The following is a 13,519-nucleotide window of genomic DNA, read 5'->3' on the forward strand; positions in this document are numbered from 1 at the left end:
CCACTATCAGCATTTCAGCCCTAGACAACAAGAGACTTTGCAGAGGCTGAAGTAATCATCAGGTTACCAGGACTGGGAGACAAGAAACAAGAAAGGAGACAAAAATGCCAAGATCATTCTAGGTTCTTTTCACAGTTACAAAGCTATGCTACAAGAAGCACAGGATGCAAAATTTAAATGGCTTTGAAATATAGCTGAAGTGACAACTACTGGTATTTCATGTTAAATGAAATTTCACTATTTGATTGACTTGAACTGTACCACAACCCCAACTCAGATATGGTAGTTTCAATGAACTTCAACAAATAATACATTTTAAAAATTCTTACTACTCCTGAAGGAATGGGATAACTTACAATAAAGGCAATAGCAGAAGTGTAGATAGAATACCAGTCTGATAAGGCAGAAAGATTCTTCACAAAATTAGTTACAGGTTTGGCACCTCTCTCTAAACAGAAACAGAGAAAAAACACAACTGTTAGAATTAGCTGGCAGTAGTTAACTCACTTGCAAATTACAAACAATCAGACTGGAAAATTATTAGGAACATTCAAGACATGTAATAATAAAAAGGCTTATCCAAATAAAGAAAAATTAAACCCATCAATGTAACTGAACAATTAGATAAGGAATGCAGTACCAAAAACTAAATTAATATCCCAGGCAAAGGTTAGGTCTCAACTCTTAAGTATAGTCAAATTACAAAAAAAAAGTCAGCATTCTTTACAAGGATTCACTGGATGCTGATACCAGTCTGTTCTGAGCCCTGCTCATATTGCCTCTGCACAGGTCAGTTTGTCCCACTGTGAAACAGCACACGTTAGCCTGACTGAATTACAAGAAACAACTTAGAATCGCAGCATCATTTAAGTAGGAAAAGGCCTTTCAAGGTCATCATTGAGTCCAACCATTAACCCAGAACTGCTAAGTCCACCACTAAACCATGTCCCTAAATGACCTGTTGAGCTCTCCTACCCTCCAGGAGAGCAAGATTCCTACATGACTTGGTGCTGTCTGCAAACTGACCAAGGGAGCACTCAGTCCCCTCATCCAGATCACTGATATCAAACAAGACTGGCCCCAATACTGAGCCCCAGAGAACAGCACTGGTGACCAGTTATCAGCTGGATGTAGCACCATTCACCACCACGCTCTGGGCCCAGACATCTACCCAGTTTTCTACCCAGCCTGTCTGAGCCATGAGCATCCAGTTTCTCCAGGAGAATGCTGTGGGAAACAGTGTCAAAGGCTTTTCTACAGTCTAGGTAGACAACATCCACAGCCCTTCTCTTCCTGCTTAAAACCAGGCCAGATCTCTCCTGGCTGTGTTTCTGCAGGACTCTATTCACTGGTAGCACTTTGCTGCTTACTCTTTCTAAGCCAAGCAACAGAGTGCATCACTGCCTGAAGTGTCCTCCACCTCTGGAGACCTTTGCTCTTGCTGTTACTATACGGGAGACTGACTTGTGCTGGGAGAGGCCCACACACACATGCATATAGCCAGCAACAGCAAGAGGAGCTCTTCCTCAGCTCCCTGAAACCCACTGGTCCTTTCACCTATTCCTCTGAGCTCTTTTCTACTTGAGCAAACTAGCTAGGGAACACAAGAAAACAGGAGAAGGCTGCTGCATCTCTGTTGGAATACACCAGTTTTGTTTTCTCTGCTAAGAGTGACAACTCCACTTGCACAGGGTGCCCCAGAAGCTCTCAACCCTCATTTGCAGTAGAACTCACAACTCTAAAAGTCTTTCTTCAACAGAGCCTGCGACTTGCTGTCCCAGTTTGTTTGGCTTGAAATTCAGCTATCCTCAACACACTTCCTATGGAAAGTAATAAAACAACTGGGACTAGATTTCCTTAAGCATCAGTGGCACAACAAACGCAGCAGATGAAGTAAGCAGAAGGGCACGCCCAAGGCATTGAAAGAGGTCATGGACTCAAGCACTGCTTCCATCTGCTCTGCTCCAGCACCCTAAACCCAATCCATAGGTAAGATCAACGCTTGGAAACAATTGGTGGCAACAAGGTACTGGAGAGCTCAGAGTGATCACCAGGCACCTTGGACAACAGGGATCTAGATTTTGTCACGCACCCAGTGGAAGTTAAGAACCACTCTAAGCTTAATACTGCTTTTCTAAAAGGTATTCTGAAGGCAATGCACATACACCACTGAGAACAAGTCACAAGTATTCTCCCAAATGAAACTAGAACAAATACCAGTATTAGAATATGGAGAACAAAACTGACTTTACATGAAGGTTGCAACCCTTACTCCAACTTCACCTTCCTCCCTACAACAATTTACCAATTTGGAGCACAAATCAACTTTTCTTTTTTAGGCTAGCAGTTCTTTGATGCACAAAACTTCAGGAAGGCTTAACTACTTTAACTTTCCATCTTGCACCCTCCATCTTCCAAAACAATTTATCAGCTCTCCAAAAGAAGGAAATGCAAGACACAGGGTATGCATCATTCAACCCCTCCTCCTTCGAAAGCAAAAGCTAATAGGCCAGTAAGTGAACTACAAGCAGCTCAGACATCACTGCATGAACACTCTTACTTTAGCCATTGGACAAATGCCCTATTCTCATTCACTATATGTTTATACATTTTAATTAGCATTATATTTTCAGTTCAGAGAGAGATACCCTATGTAATTCAATATTAAACAGAATCACAGCTTCTATCCCTGCTCCTCTAAGTTACTTTGCACTCCAAATACTAATTCAGGATTCCAGAACCTTTTCTGTTTATGAACTAGCAGAAGTATTTCAAAACACTGTACTGTAAAATGCAGCAATCCTGCCAATAGGTTTACTAAGAACTACTTTTATTTTTAGGGAATAAAACTTTGCTAAGTACTTACTTAATCTTCTCATATTTTCAGTCAACCTGAAAAATAAGGAATAAAAGCAACTTGTTAAATGGGTAACTAGTGCACAGTTGGGTACATTTGGTCCCTGAAATACTGCTCACAGTTATAAACTATATGTGCATAAGGCTTAATTTCTGCCTGCTACAAAATGTGTTTCTAGTAACTAATGCAGTCTACCTTGCATCAGGCCAAAAACTGAAGTATACAAACTCTCCAGCCTAAGACTTTGTCCACAGTTTTTGAGAGGCATATGACAGAACCTAGTAAACAACATAGATCTTACTCTACCTCAGACAATAGATAAACTTCAAATTTCATGTTTTGTCCAAAGCATTCACAAAACTTTTGAGACAGTTCTGAACTTTCAGTTTTATTAAATTTTATGCATGTAAAAAGGTTTTTAAAAAAAGTGAGGAAAACAAAAGCAGCTTGTAAAGAAGCCAAAAAATTTTCACAGTAATGTTAGGGACTTACCTTCTGGCACTAAGTGGCTCTTCTGTTTCCACTGTATTCTCTTCTGGCTGAAATCTGAAGTCCTCAACATACTCCCCGAATTTGTCACAAAACCACTTCTGGAGTCTCGAACAGACTGTGTGACTACGCTTATCTATAAAAAAGAACTAAGTATCAGGATAATGCTAGAAGTCATCTTTATCCAATATCTGCCCACGTCCCCACACACCAGGCCTGACTGGGAACCAGACTTTGCACTGCTTTCCTGTCCTTCACCAACACTCTTTGTGAAAACTCCCTATTTACTTCTGCCATTGCACAGGAACCCAGACTGCATTAAGCTGGTAAAATAAGACAAAAGGTGACTCCTGCACTGCTCTCAGGACAGTACATGGAAACATCTTATTACCAGAAGTACAGAGAGTAAAACATCCCTAACAAACAATAATTTTTAGTGAATACAGTAAAAACACTTTCTGGTTAAGAGGCTTCTGTAAACAAAAGACTGACGTAAATCTCAGTCCTCCTGTTGTGCTGAGGGGTCACCTTGAGAAAAGTGCAAAGCAAAACACTCCTGAGCAGAGAGCAGGACAACCACCTTGCAGCCATGTGAATTTGACAGGAAAGGGAGGTGGAAACATAAGCAAGATTCTGCAAGAGGCATTTTTACTACCACTTTCCAACCATTTACAGTCTGTAAGGATTGTGTCTGTGTGTTTTCATATATCTATCTAAATAAAACATGCACTTTCTTTTCTCCAAAGCCAGACTTCAGAAAATATGCTGCATATGCCATTTCTATATGTGGAATATATAGTCATAACATTGCCTGCAAAGTCTTATACGTCAAAATAATGAAGCAATGCACACTTTCTGTATGTCAGTTTCAGCTGGAAAACATGACATAATATATGGGCATATGGAAATAATATAAAGTTTATATAAATAATATAAAATATGAAAGTCTCAAAGCAGCGCAAGTGAGGACAAAACAATCACCTGCAACCCACAAAATCGTTGTCTAGAAGGAACAGACTGACTATTCTTTGGAAATGTAGGTAAATACAGCATTGTCACAAACAGGACACTGGTCACAACTAATCCAGGACCAAATTTAGTACAAAACTCGATAAAATTAAGATACAGCAAAATACAGGCATGAAAGATTCATCAGCCAACTACAACAGTCAAAATGATACTTTAAAGCTCATGCTGAAAAGCAACCAGTGCTCAGAAAATAGAATGAAACTATTTAATGAATGACAAGGCTATGTAGAAAAGCAAGGAATCTTGTGACAGTTTTACAGCTGAGATAGCAATTCTATTTGAAAACAAAAATATGAAGTAGCTTTCCCCCATGCTAATACTTCAGAAAATACTGAGAAAGAAATCGAGTGTACAGGAAGAAAAAAAGGCAGGCTGTAGCTCACATAACAGAACTGACATTATGGGAGTACAGGAGGAGCAATTTCAAATTTAATCCACAGATTTAAAAGCCTAAACCTCAATCAAGAGGTGTGGGTCAGAAAGCTTAAGTGTACTGAAAGATTGAGAATCTGATTGTCGCCTTAGTTCTTTCAGAAATCACTACATTATTGAATTCATAATAAACTGCAGCTTGAGAAATGCAGATGATAGTGCAGGTGACCAAAAAATTAGTGACTCTTAAGCTTACTCCTTCTACAGAATATCTTTCTTTTAGAGGAAGGAGATTGTAATACAATTAATGGCATAAAATAATTTTTGCAGTTGAGAACAAAACAGAACATTTTTTTATATGTATTACAACTGTTTTCTGCTAAGTCAGGGATCAGCAAGGCATGCAAGACAAAGTCAGACAACAGGTTTCATTACATACCTAAAGGCTTTACAATACACAATAAATTCCTTGCTCAGGTAATGCAAAGTCAACTACGAAAAGTAAATGCAGAATCATGTACAGAGAGATAAGAAGCTAATTGAATGGTCATTCATATTTAGTTTCTTCAGAAGCAAGGTCTGATCTAAGAATCAAAAGAAAGGGGTAAAAAAAAAAATCCAACTGAAGTGCTAGTAGAGATCCAGCCAAGCTTACCTGTTCCGTTGGCTTGCGCCTGTGGCTTTGCAGGTTGCTGAGCTGCAGGTGCTTCTTCTGCCCTAGAAAGAAAATAGAATGGGATATGTTACAGATGGCAAATCTGCTTAGCTAAAGGAAGCACCAGAACCTCCATGGTTTCCACAGCTGAGATTATACAGCCATGACAAGAGAAAACCAAACTTACGTCCTTGCACAAGAGTCAAAATATGCATTGTATATTGCACTTAGGATCCAGGGAAATGCCATCCCGTGGAAAGAGGTGGATGGAGGTTTAGACATTTCCTGTTTAAACTCCTGACAGCTCAATTTTGTCTTAGAACTACTCGACAAGGTAGGATCAAATTTGTTGCATTGTTTATGCCTTTGTGTAGCATATTCACTGCAATGCCAGCCAGGAAAACTCTTCAGTGCCGTGGTATTTTCCCATAGTAATAAACTGAAAGGGATTCCAAATCCCAAGCTGATAACAGCAGGAGTAGAGCAAAGTCACAGTCTAATGCATGAATCTTCAATTCTGCCATTGTTACAAGAGTCAAACACCACTCAACTTCACAAGAGGAACAGGTGTCAAGAATGATTTAGAATGTCATGTTGTAAGCTCTTGAAATGCACAGATACCAATTAACTTCAAAAATAAGCAAAACCGAAATAACAGCCTGAAAAACTGAGACAAAAACATTCTAAAACTGTACATCAACTAGCAGGCATCACTGGTCTCACCTTTCAAAATGAGTCAAGAATAACATTCTCATCCATTAAAAGCGAACAGGTTTTTGAAAACACAAATGCTTTTGCCATTCTGCACATGTGCAAGGCTTCGAATCATATCTGCACTATCCAAAGCCTTCAACTGCCAGCCTGTCTTGAGAATACTTCAGGCTTCAATCCCAAAGTCTTCAGCCATCCATGTAGATATCCTACAGAAAGGTTTTTCTAATGAAGCAGCAACTTTGACAACATAACACCAGCTGCAGCAAGCTTTATTTGACAGGGAGTTGTATGACTGAAAAGATTATTGCTTTAAACAAAAAAAGTGTCAGTTGTGAAATTTCATTATCACTCATTTATCAGACAATTTCCTTCATCTTTTGCTCCTCAGAAAGGGAATCAAGTGAAATATGGCCAGAGAGATCATGCAATCATCAATGCTGGAAGAGAACTCCATGATCATTGAATCCAACCATTAACCTGTCACTCTGCTGGAACCCCTAAACCCTAAATCATATCCTCCAGCATCAGATCCAGATGTCTCTTAAACATTTCCAGGGATGGTGACTCCACCACCTCCCTGGGCAACCTATTCCAGTGCCTGACCACCCTAATAGTGAAAAAAAAATTCCTAACATCTAATCTGACTCTCCCCTGTCTCAGTTTATGACTATTCCTGCTAGTCCTCTCCCTGCAGGCATGGCAGAAGAGACCACGGATCCTACTGCACTGGGCAGATTGCAGCAATATAGACAGACATACATGTCTCTCTCATGCTGTTCCTCTAGAAAGGACATTAGAAAAAGATCTCACTGTGCTGTCTGCACATGGAAAAGGCCATTAATAACATGTGCTGCCTCAACATCATCATACATCAATGAGTATGATGGAGAAACTACAGAACTAATTACATCCATTCCGTCCTAAGCATTCCCCATATTTAATGAGCTTTCCACATCCTTTTTTATTTCTAAAAAGAACATTTAGAAATAATTTACTGATTTTTTAATTATAACTGGACATTCAGCTTCCTGCAGAAGATAAATTCAGCAGTTTCTGCACTCAAAGACACTTGTTTTCATGCCTCTTCAGGACTTTTGCCCATGGCTTCCATATTTGCAGCAACTCTTCTTTTAAAAGCCACCTGAAATTCCATTGGTTTGCTTTTTCTAGCTCAACTTTAACTTCAGGTTTTGTGCCATTCTTCCCCAGTTTCTACACAAACCATGGGTTCCTCACCTAAAAACTCCTCCTCTCCTTGCTCCTTCTCCCATACCCTTGATCTCCCCCATTTCCAGCTCTCAAAAGACAGCAATAAACATGGTCAAATTTGCACCAACTATTATACAGCAGCATCCTGTTCTCCTCTATCAGCACATCAGCTGGTTACACCATATAGCTGGGAATTTTCATCTGCGATCTGTCACTGTCACTGCATTTCACTGGGCCTGAAGACACATTTAGGTGGAAAGGAGGCAGTCATTCACAAGCAGGTTCACACAGGCAGGAGCCAGTTATTCAACCCACTCCTGTGGAGGCACTGGGGTGGTGTCACACCTGAACCACTCATGTGACAGAGGCAAGACGGGAACCCACCATCACCAGCTGTCAGAGCCTTCAGGCCGGGTCTTCCTTTGACATGCTGGGATTTATTTTCAGAAACAGAACAGTGTCATTACTCCCCATGTTCCTTGGGCAAAAAATCAAACAAATCTCATCAAGAAGCAGTTCTGGATAGCAGCCTTACCAGGCTCCATCAGGAGCACATAACAGTTGGCTTTGGCCCTTCCTGGTGCCTTTATGTTGCATTTTTTTTGGCAATGCCTTACTTGCCATCTGCCTGTTACTCCTTCCCCATGAAGAACCTGACCTTTACGAATCATCAGGTTAATGACAGCTCATTACTGCACCTGTGAATCAGGTTAAAATTAGCCACTTCAGACAGATCTGGGCCAGGAAGCTCAGAATTCATTGTTTAGGCTTGCACACCTACTGGGAAGCTCAATCCCAAAACCAGGTCATGTTAACCATCCAGTACATCAAATCCACTGACAAAGGAGAGAAATTATCTTTCCTACAGTTTCTGAACCACTCTTCATGCCAGAGAACAGTTGAAAGGCTGAAAAACATAAATGTTCCCCAGAACAACACTGTGTTCCTATGTGGACTTCCTAACCACAGGTTGGACCAAAAAAACCAAGCTGCATTAATTCCTCTTTTAACAGACTTTCCACCCAGAAAAAGGGTGTAACCAGTAACACCAACACATCCCCAAGCTGAGGCTAGATCATTTTTATGCAACTAGATTGCACTCATTCACAGTATAGGTTGATTAAAACAGGTAAGAGCAACCTCAGCCAGTGGAGGAGACAAACACAAATGTGTTTTTTTGTTTCCCTTTCTTATTTTTTCCAATATACTGAGGTCAGAAAAGCATGAATATTAATGAATATTAGAGCTCTTCATGCCCAGTACACAGCGACCACTCAAAACCAGCCAGCATACACTGATGCAGCATCCATTCAATGCTGTCCCACAGAAATCAAAGTGTTATTTTTGTAGCTGCAAGTATGACACAAAAAGGAGCCTTGACACTGAAGGCTATTTACCTTAAATAAACATTTTTGATTTGTGCATATTAGGCCCTGAATTCAGCTGTGAGTTGAGATGTATGTGAATCAACAGACTGCTCCCAACAACTGGCTGAAGACCACAGCCAGGATGTCCTTAGATACATTCAAGGCAATTTTCCTACAAGCTAACTCCAAATTCACAAGCAACCTACCATCAATCTTTCAACAGCTGCTGTGGAAGTCAGTCAAGGCTGTTACATCTTTCTTACTGCTCAAAGCAACCTGAATGCGTGTGCACTTCCATTAAAATCACCTTCCAACCTCATACATGCAAAAATAAGCATAAAGGAGGTGTTTTCACAGCCTAGTTTAAAGACATAGCATTCAGGTATGCATGGCTTCTTAAACTGAAGAGCTGTTAAAAAATAACATGATAAATAATTTTCAAGTTTTGCATATCCTTTGCATTAAAACACACCAAAACACTTCAGAAGCCTTTGCCATTCTCATCCACAATGGAGGAATAGTGTCTTATGCAGAAGCATTGCCTATTTGGTCCATGTAAAAATAGTTCACAATGATACTGATAAAGAGGTCTGCATAAGTCACAGTCTGCTGCTGGGTGGTGTTGCAAAACTTTCTGTTAATTTTTTTCTGTGTGATTCTAGCTCACAATTTGTAAAACAAGGCAGCAACAGACCAGACAGACTATTACAGATTACTCATGCATTGTTCCACTAGCAAAATGTCATAAGCTTCAGCTGCCATACCAAATGCTGGGATGTCCCAAAGTGCATCTGTGGAAAACTTCAACTAAGGCCACCACGTTTCTGAATACTCAGACATACACACAACAAACAAAACCACTAAAAACCCTCTTCTTCCACTCCTCCCTGTGCACATCTCTATCAAGGAAGTTCATGTTTTTCAGTAGGAAAAAAATAATCTAGATTGTGAGCTTATATTTTTCTCCTTGCCAAACATTTTGTGTCATGTTTTATATTGATACATGTATTGATCTACTTCACAAATACTTCTGAATATTGCAACTTTGAAAATAATTTCTTTCTTCTTACACCACATCATGGTTTGGTTTTCATTAGTTCACTTCTATAAGCAAAAGGAAGAGTACGTGCAAATATATTTATATACTATCGTGGTTTAACCACAGCTGTCAATTAAGTACCACACAACTGCTCCCTTCCCCCACCAGGGGACACATGAATATCTATTTTAAAACTGTATAAAGAATTACCTGAGAATCAGAGTGAATTTTGTTTTGTTGACATAAGTAGAGAGAACTTTCTGCAGTTACTTTGCTTAATAAAATTAAATTTCCATCAGGCATCAATTTGGCCTATTACATATTTGACTGTGTCAACCAACATTTCACCTGTAGTCCTAATAAAAGTATTTTAAAATGTTCACAATGAAGTGCCAAAATGTAATAGGCAGTGAAGAAGAATTTCATACAATGAAAGTTAAAGAAAAATCAGAGAGATCCCAGTTTTTCTCCTTCTGATAAATTTTCAGTCTTATTTTGTTGTTGCTTTACATATCCTGCCTGCCCCAAATAGGCAGAAATATAAATAAGAATAGTTAAAGACTCAGGTAAAGGGGATAATTGGCTGAAGGCAATTCCCAAGTGCAGTACCCAAGCTAACATGACTAGTGTAATCCTTAGGATATCTAAATGGGAATGCAGTACTTGTGTAGTCACATCACTCTACCTTAATTTAGCAATGGCATTCCCAGAGATTTACTGTTGTTCACAATCCAGCAAGCTACAGGTGTTGACACTAATATTGATAAACAAAGACTTTCCATCTCTTTTCTCTGCAAAACACATGTACTCACAAGTTGCAGCAGGCCAGATCAGACTCTTGGCCACCCTCATTACTCTAAAACAGGACAAGAAAATTAATAAATTCCTGCAAAGCAAGATGGATCCTCATATTCTTCCTGGATCCTCACTCTCCCCCTTCTCTGTGCATGACCTAGAGCCCAAGCATACCTGTTCCTGGGAGAAAGCCCAAAGGCCTATGCCAGCACTAAAGACAAGCACGTGGAATTTGTATCTTGAGCAACTTCTTCAAGGCAGCAAGTCACAGACAAGAAAGTATCCCTAAGCATCAGTTTCATCTACCAGTAGCAGGAAACAACACTCACTGCTTTGTACTGCTGGTATTCAGCTAAACATGGGAACCGGTTCAAGTCTGTCCTCTTCCACTGTCCACTCAACCAGGCAACATCAGTCTAGACACACAGCCAGACCAGTCAGTATAGGTAATAAAAATGCACTCCCACATCCCAGCTCTAAAAGCAACTCTGAAATGCCACTAAAAAAAAAGCCCAGATCAGACTACCTTCCCCCTACATGGTCATGGTGCTGACTTGGGAACCAAAGTCTTCCACACAGACCTTCCAGAGCCCCTCTTAAGCATGCAACTTGCCAGCACAGGTCAAGACTTCACATGGACTGACCTTGCAGAGAACCAGTGATTTTGGGAAACCATCCCTGTGAAACATCACCTACAAAAATCCCACTATACTGGGTACTGAGAATGAGGAAAGGCCTAATTTATCTTCCATCTAAAGCCTTGGTGTACCCACACTGAATACTGCATGAGTTCAGCCTCTTCATCTTAAGACAAAACAGTTAAAGAATGGCAACTGAATTGATGAAAGGGATGGCATACTCTTCAGGAGACAGCAGAAAAGCTGGAACTCTTTGGTCTGGAGAGAAGATTAAGAGAAGAAAGGGCTGATCGGGGGTGGCAAATAAACTGAATGCTGAACAGTTATTCACCAAATCTCACAATACTGTAAATACGAGGAATTTCTTGAAACCACTAAGAAATCTGTTAGAAAACAAAAGAAAATAAACTGCTTCTTTAGAGTCAAAAGGGGATGTCTGTAATGTATTTCTTCGTAGCTTTCAGTGGTAGACAGCTCCAGCACTTCCTAGAGTGTTAAATAAATTCACAGATAACAGGTCTGTAAATAGAGACTGAAGTGAAAGACAACAATGTACCTTCTGCCATCCTTATATACGATGTCTGTGAATGCTTAGTAGGAATGGCTGAAGGAACTGGGGTTGTTTAACCTGGAGAAAAGGAGGCTCAGGGGAGACCTCATTGCTGTCTACAACTACCCAAAAGGACGTTGTAGCCAGGTGGGGATTGGTCTCTTCTCCCAAGTAACAAACGACAGGATGAAGGAAATGGCTTCATGATGAGGCCCTTAGGGACATAGTTTAGTGGTGGACTTGGCAGTGCTGCATGAATGGTTGGACTCAATTATCTTAAAGGTCTTGTCCAAACTAAACAATTCTATGATTGTACAGGAGCAGGAGGTAAACACACCACAGAAAGTAACCAGGCTCACATGTTTTCTATAAATGCCTCTGACTTGATTGTTACAGAATACCAGTGGACACAGACTGCTGGCCTAAGCAGAAAGGCATTTTCACACTCAGAATGAGTACAGAAGGATGCAGCAGGCTGGGAAGGGTTTGTATGGCATCGGGAAATCTCTTATCCAAGGAAAAGGTTTTGTTTGTTTGCTCTTGCTTCTCACCTCTAAGTAACTGGCAGTGCTTATAGCATGTGATTATCAACTCAGCCTGCTCTATCTCCTGATGATAGCAGCTGGCCAATGAACCACAGATCCTGCTGCTCAGTCAAGTAATCTTAGCTACTGCTAAGGAAGATACCACAAGCAGCTACATATGCAAGTGGCCTAGATCAACAAGACCACCAAGCAACTGCTATGGTCTTAAGACCTAAAGTCTGTGCAGCTAGGCAGACTAAGGAGAGACAACATCAAATGTGATCCTTTGCATCATCAAGATGGATGACCTCAAGGCTGAAAGGACTTCAGGGTATGGGGAGGCATGTTTCCATTCGTCATTGCAGTGGCAAGGCAGGCTCAAACTCCACTCACTTCCAACACATTTAGGGCTGTGCCGTGGTACTGGGATGTCCTTGCTGCTGCTAGAACAGGACTAACAAGGACTGGGCAGTCTGGAGAAGACACAAGTTTTGAATAGGCAAAGCATATGCAATGGCATTGCAAAGGTTGTGCCATTCAGTAGCTCCAGATAGGCAAGATCCCAGAGGAAGGGCATCAGAACAGGTGAAATGAAGAATATCTCAGCAAGAAAAGCGTCATGACACTTCTGTAGCTACGGCAGCATGTATGGCCAAGTAACTCATACATACATGGGTGTTAATGATGTACTTTTACAGGAAAACACCTCTCTCTCTGAGCTACTAATTTATTTTAGGAGCACTTAGGGCAGAAGCATGCCTTCACCATGAACTTCTCAGAGACAGTCAGAGTTCTCAAGTGGCTTTCAGCTTTACAGTGAAGATATTTCTCTTACCTTGCTTTAAGTACTTCATTGACTTTTTGTTCTAGTTCTAATCTCCTCTGCCGTTCCTTTTCTAGCTCCTGCCTTAACGTTTCAGCGTTTGTTTCTTCTCTCAGCTTCCTGAGCTCCTCCTCTGTTAATTAAAGGAGAAGATAAAGATTTAGTTACCTTGAAGTATCTCAATATGAAATTTAAAATCTAATTATGACAGATTAGGCGTGGGGGATTTTTTCTTCTGTGCTATACCAAATATGCTCACCAGAAAAAACCCAAGTAATCAAGTGCTAGACAGACTTCATAAAAAGCACACAGTTGTATCATGTACAAAATGTTTAGCTACAATTATTAAGCAAGGAGAAAAAAACTTTACAATTTTCTTTTCAAGATGCAAAATAAGCCCTTGGTACAAGCAATCTTTATTTAAATACAGCATGACACACTCTTCAATTCCAAAAGAA

At 40.3% G+C, this 13,519-nt stretch overlaps 1 protein-coding gene across 1 annotated transcript in view; it reads right to left on the bottom strand.

Moving 5' to 3' along the window:
* Positions 1–13,519, bottom strand: part of GRAMD4 (GRAM domain containing 4) — a 49,843-nt gene that overhangs the window by 15,263 nt on the left and 21,061 nt on the right. Inside the window, exons 3-7 of the mRNA XM_009070491.1 lie at positions 13,074–13,194; positions 5,403–5,464; positions 3,350–3,482; positions 2,867–2,892; positions 357–448 (exon numbers count right to left, since the gene is read on the bottom strand). Of these exons, the coding sequence (XP_009068739.1) occupies positions 357–448; positions 2,867–2,892; positions 3,350–3,482; positions 5,403–5,464; positions 13,074–13,194 (434 nt within the window). The remainder of the gene's footprint in view (positions 1–356; positions 449–2,866; positions 2,893–3,349; positions 3,483–5,402; positions 5,465–13,073; positions 13,195–13,519) is intronic.

The sequence above is a fragment of the Acanthisitta chloris genome, unplaced genomic scaffold, assembly GCF_000695815.1.
Source record: "Acanthisitta chloris isolate BGI_N310 unplaced genomic scaffold, ASM69581v1 scaffold8122, whole genome shotgun sequence".
NCBI classification, from domain to species: Eukaryota; Metazoa; Chordata; class Aves; order Passeriformes; family Acanthisittidae; genus Acanthisitta; species Acanthisitta chloris.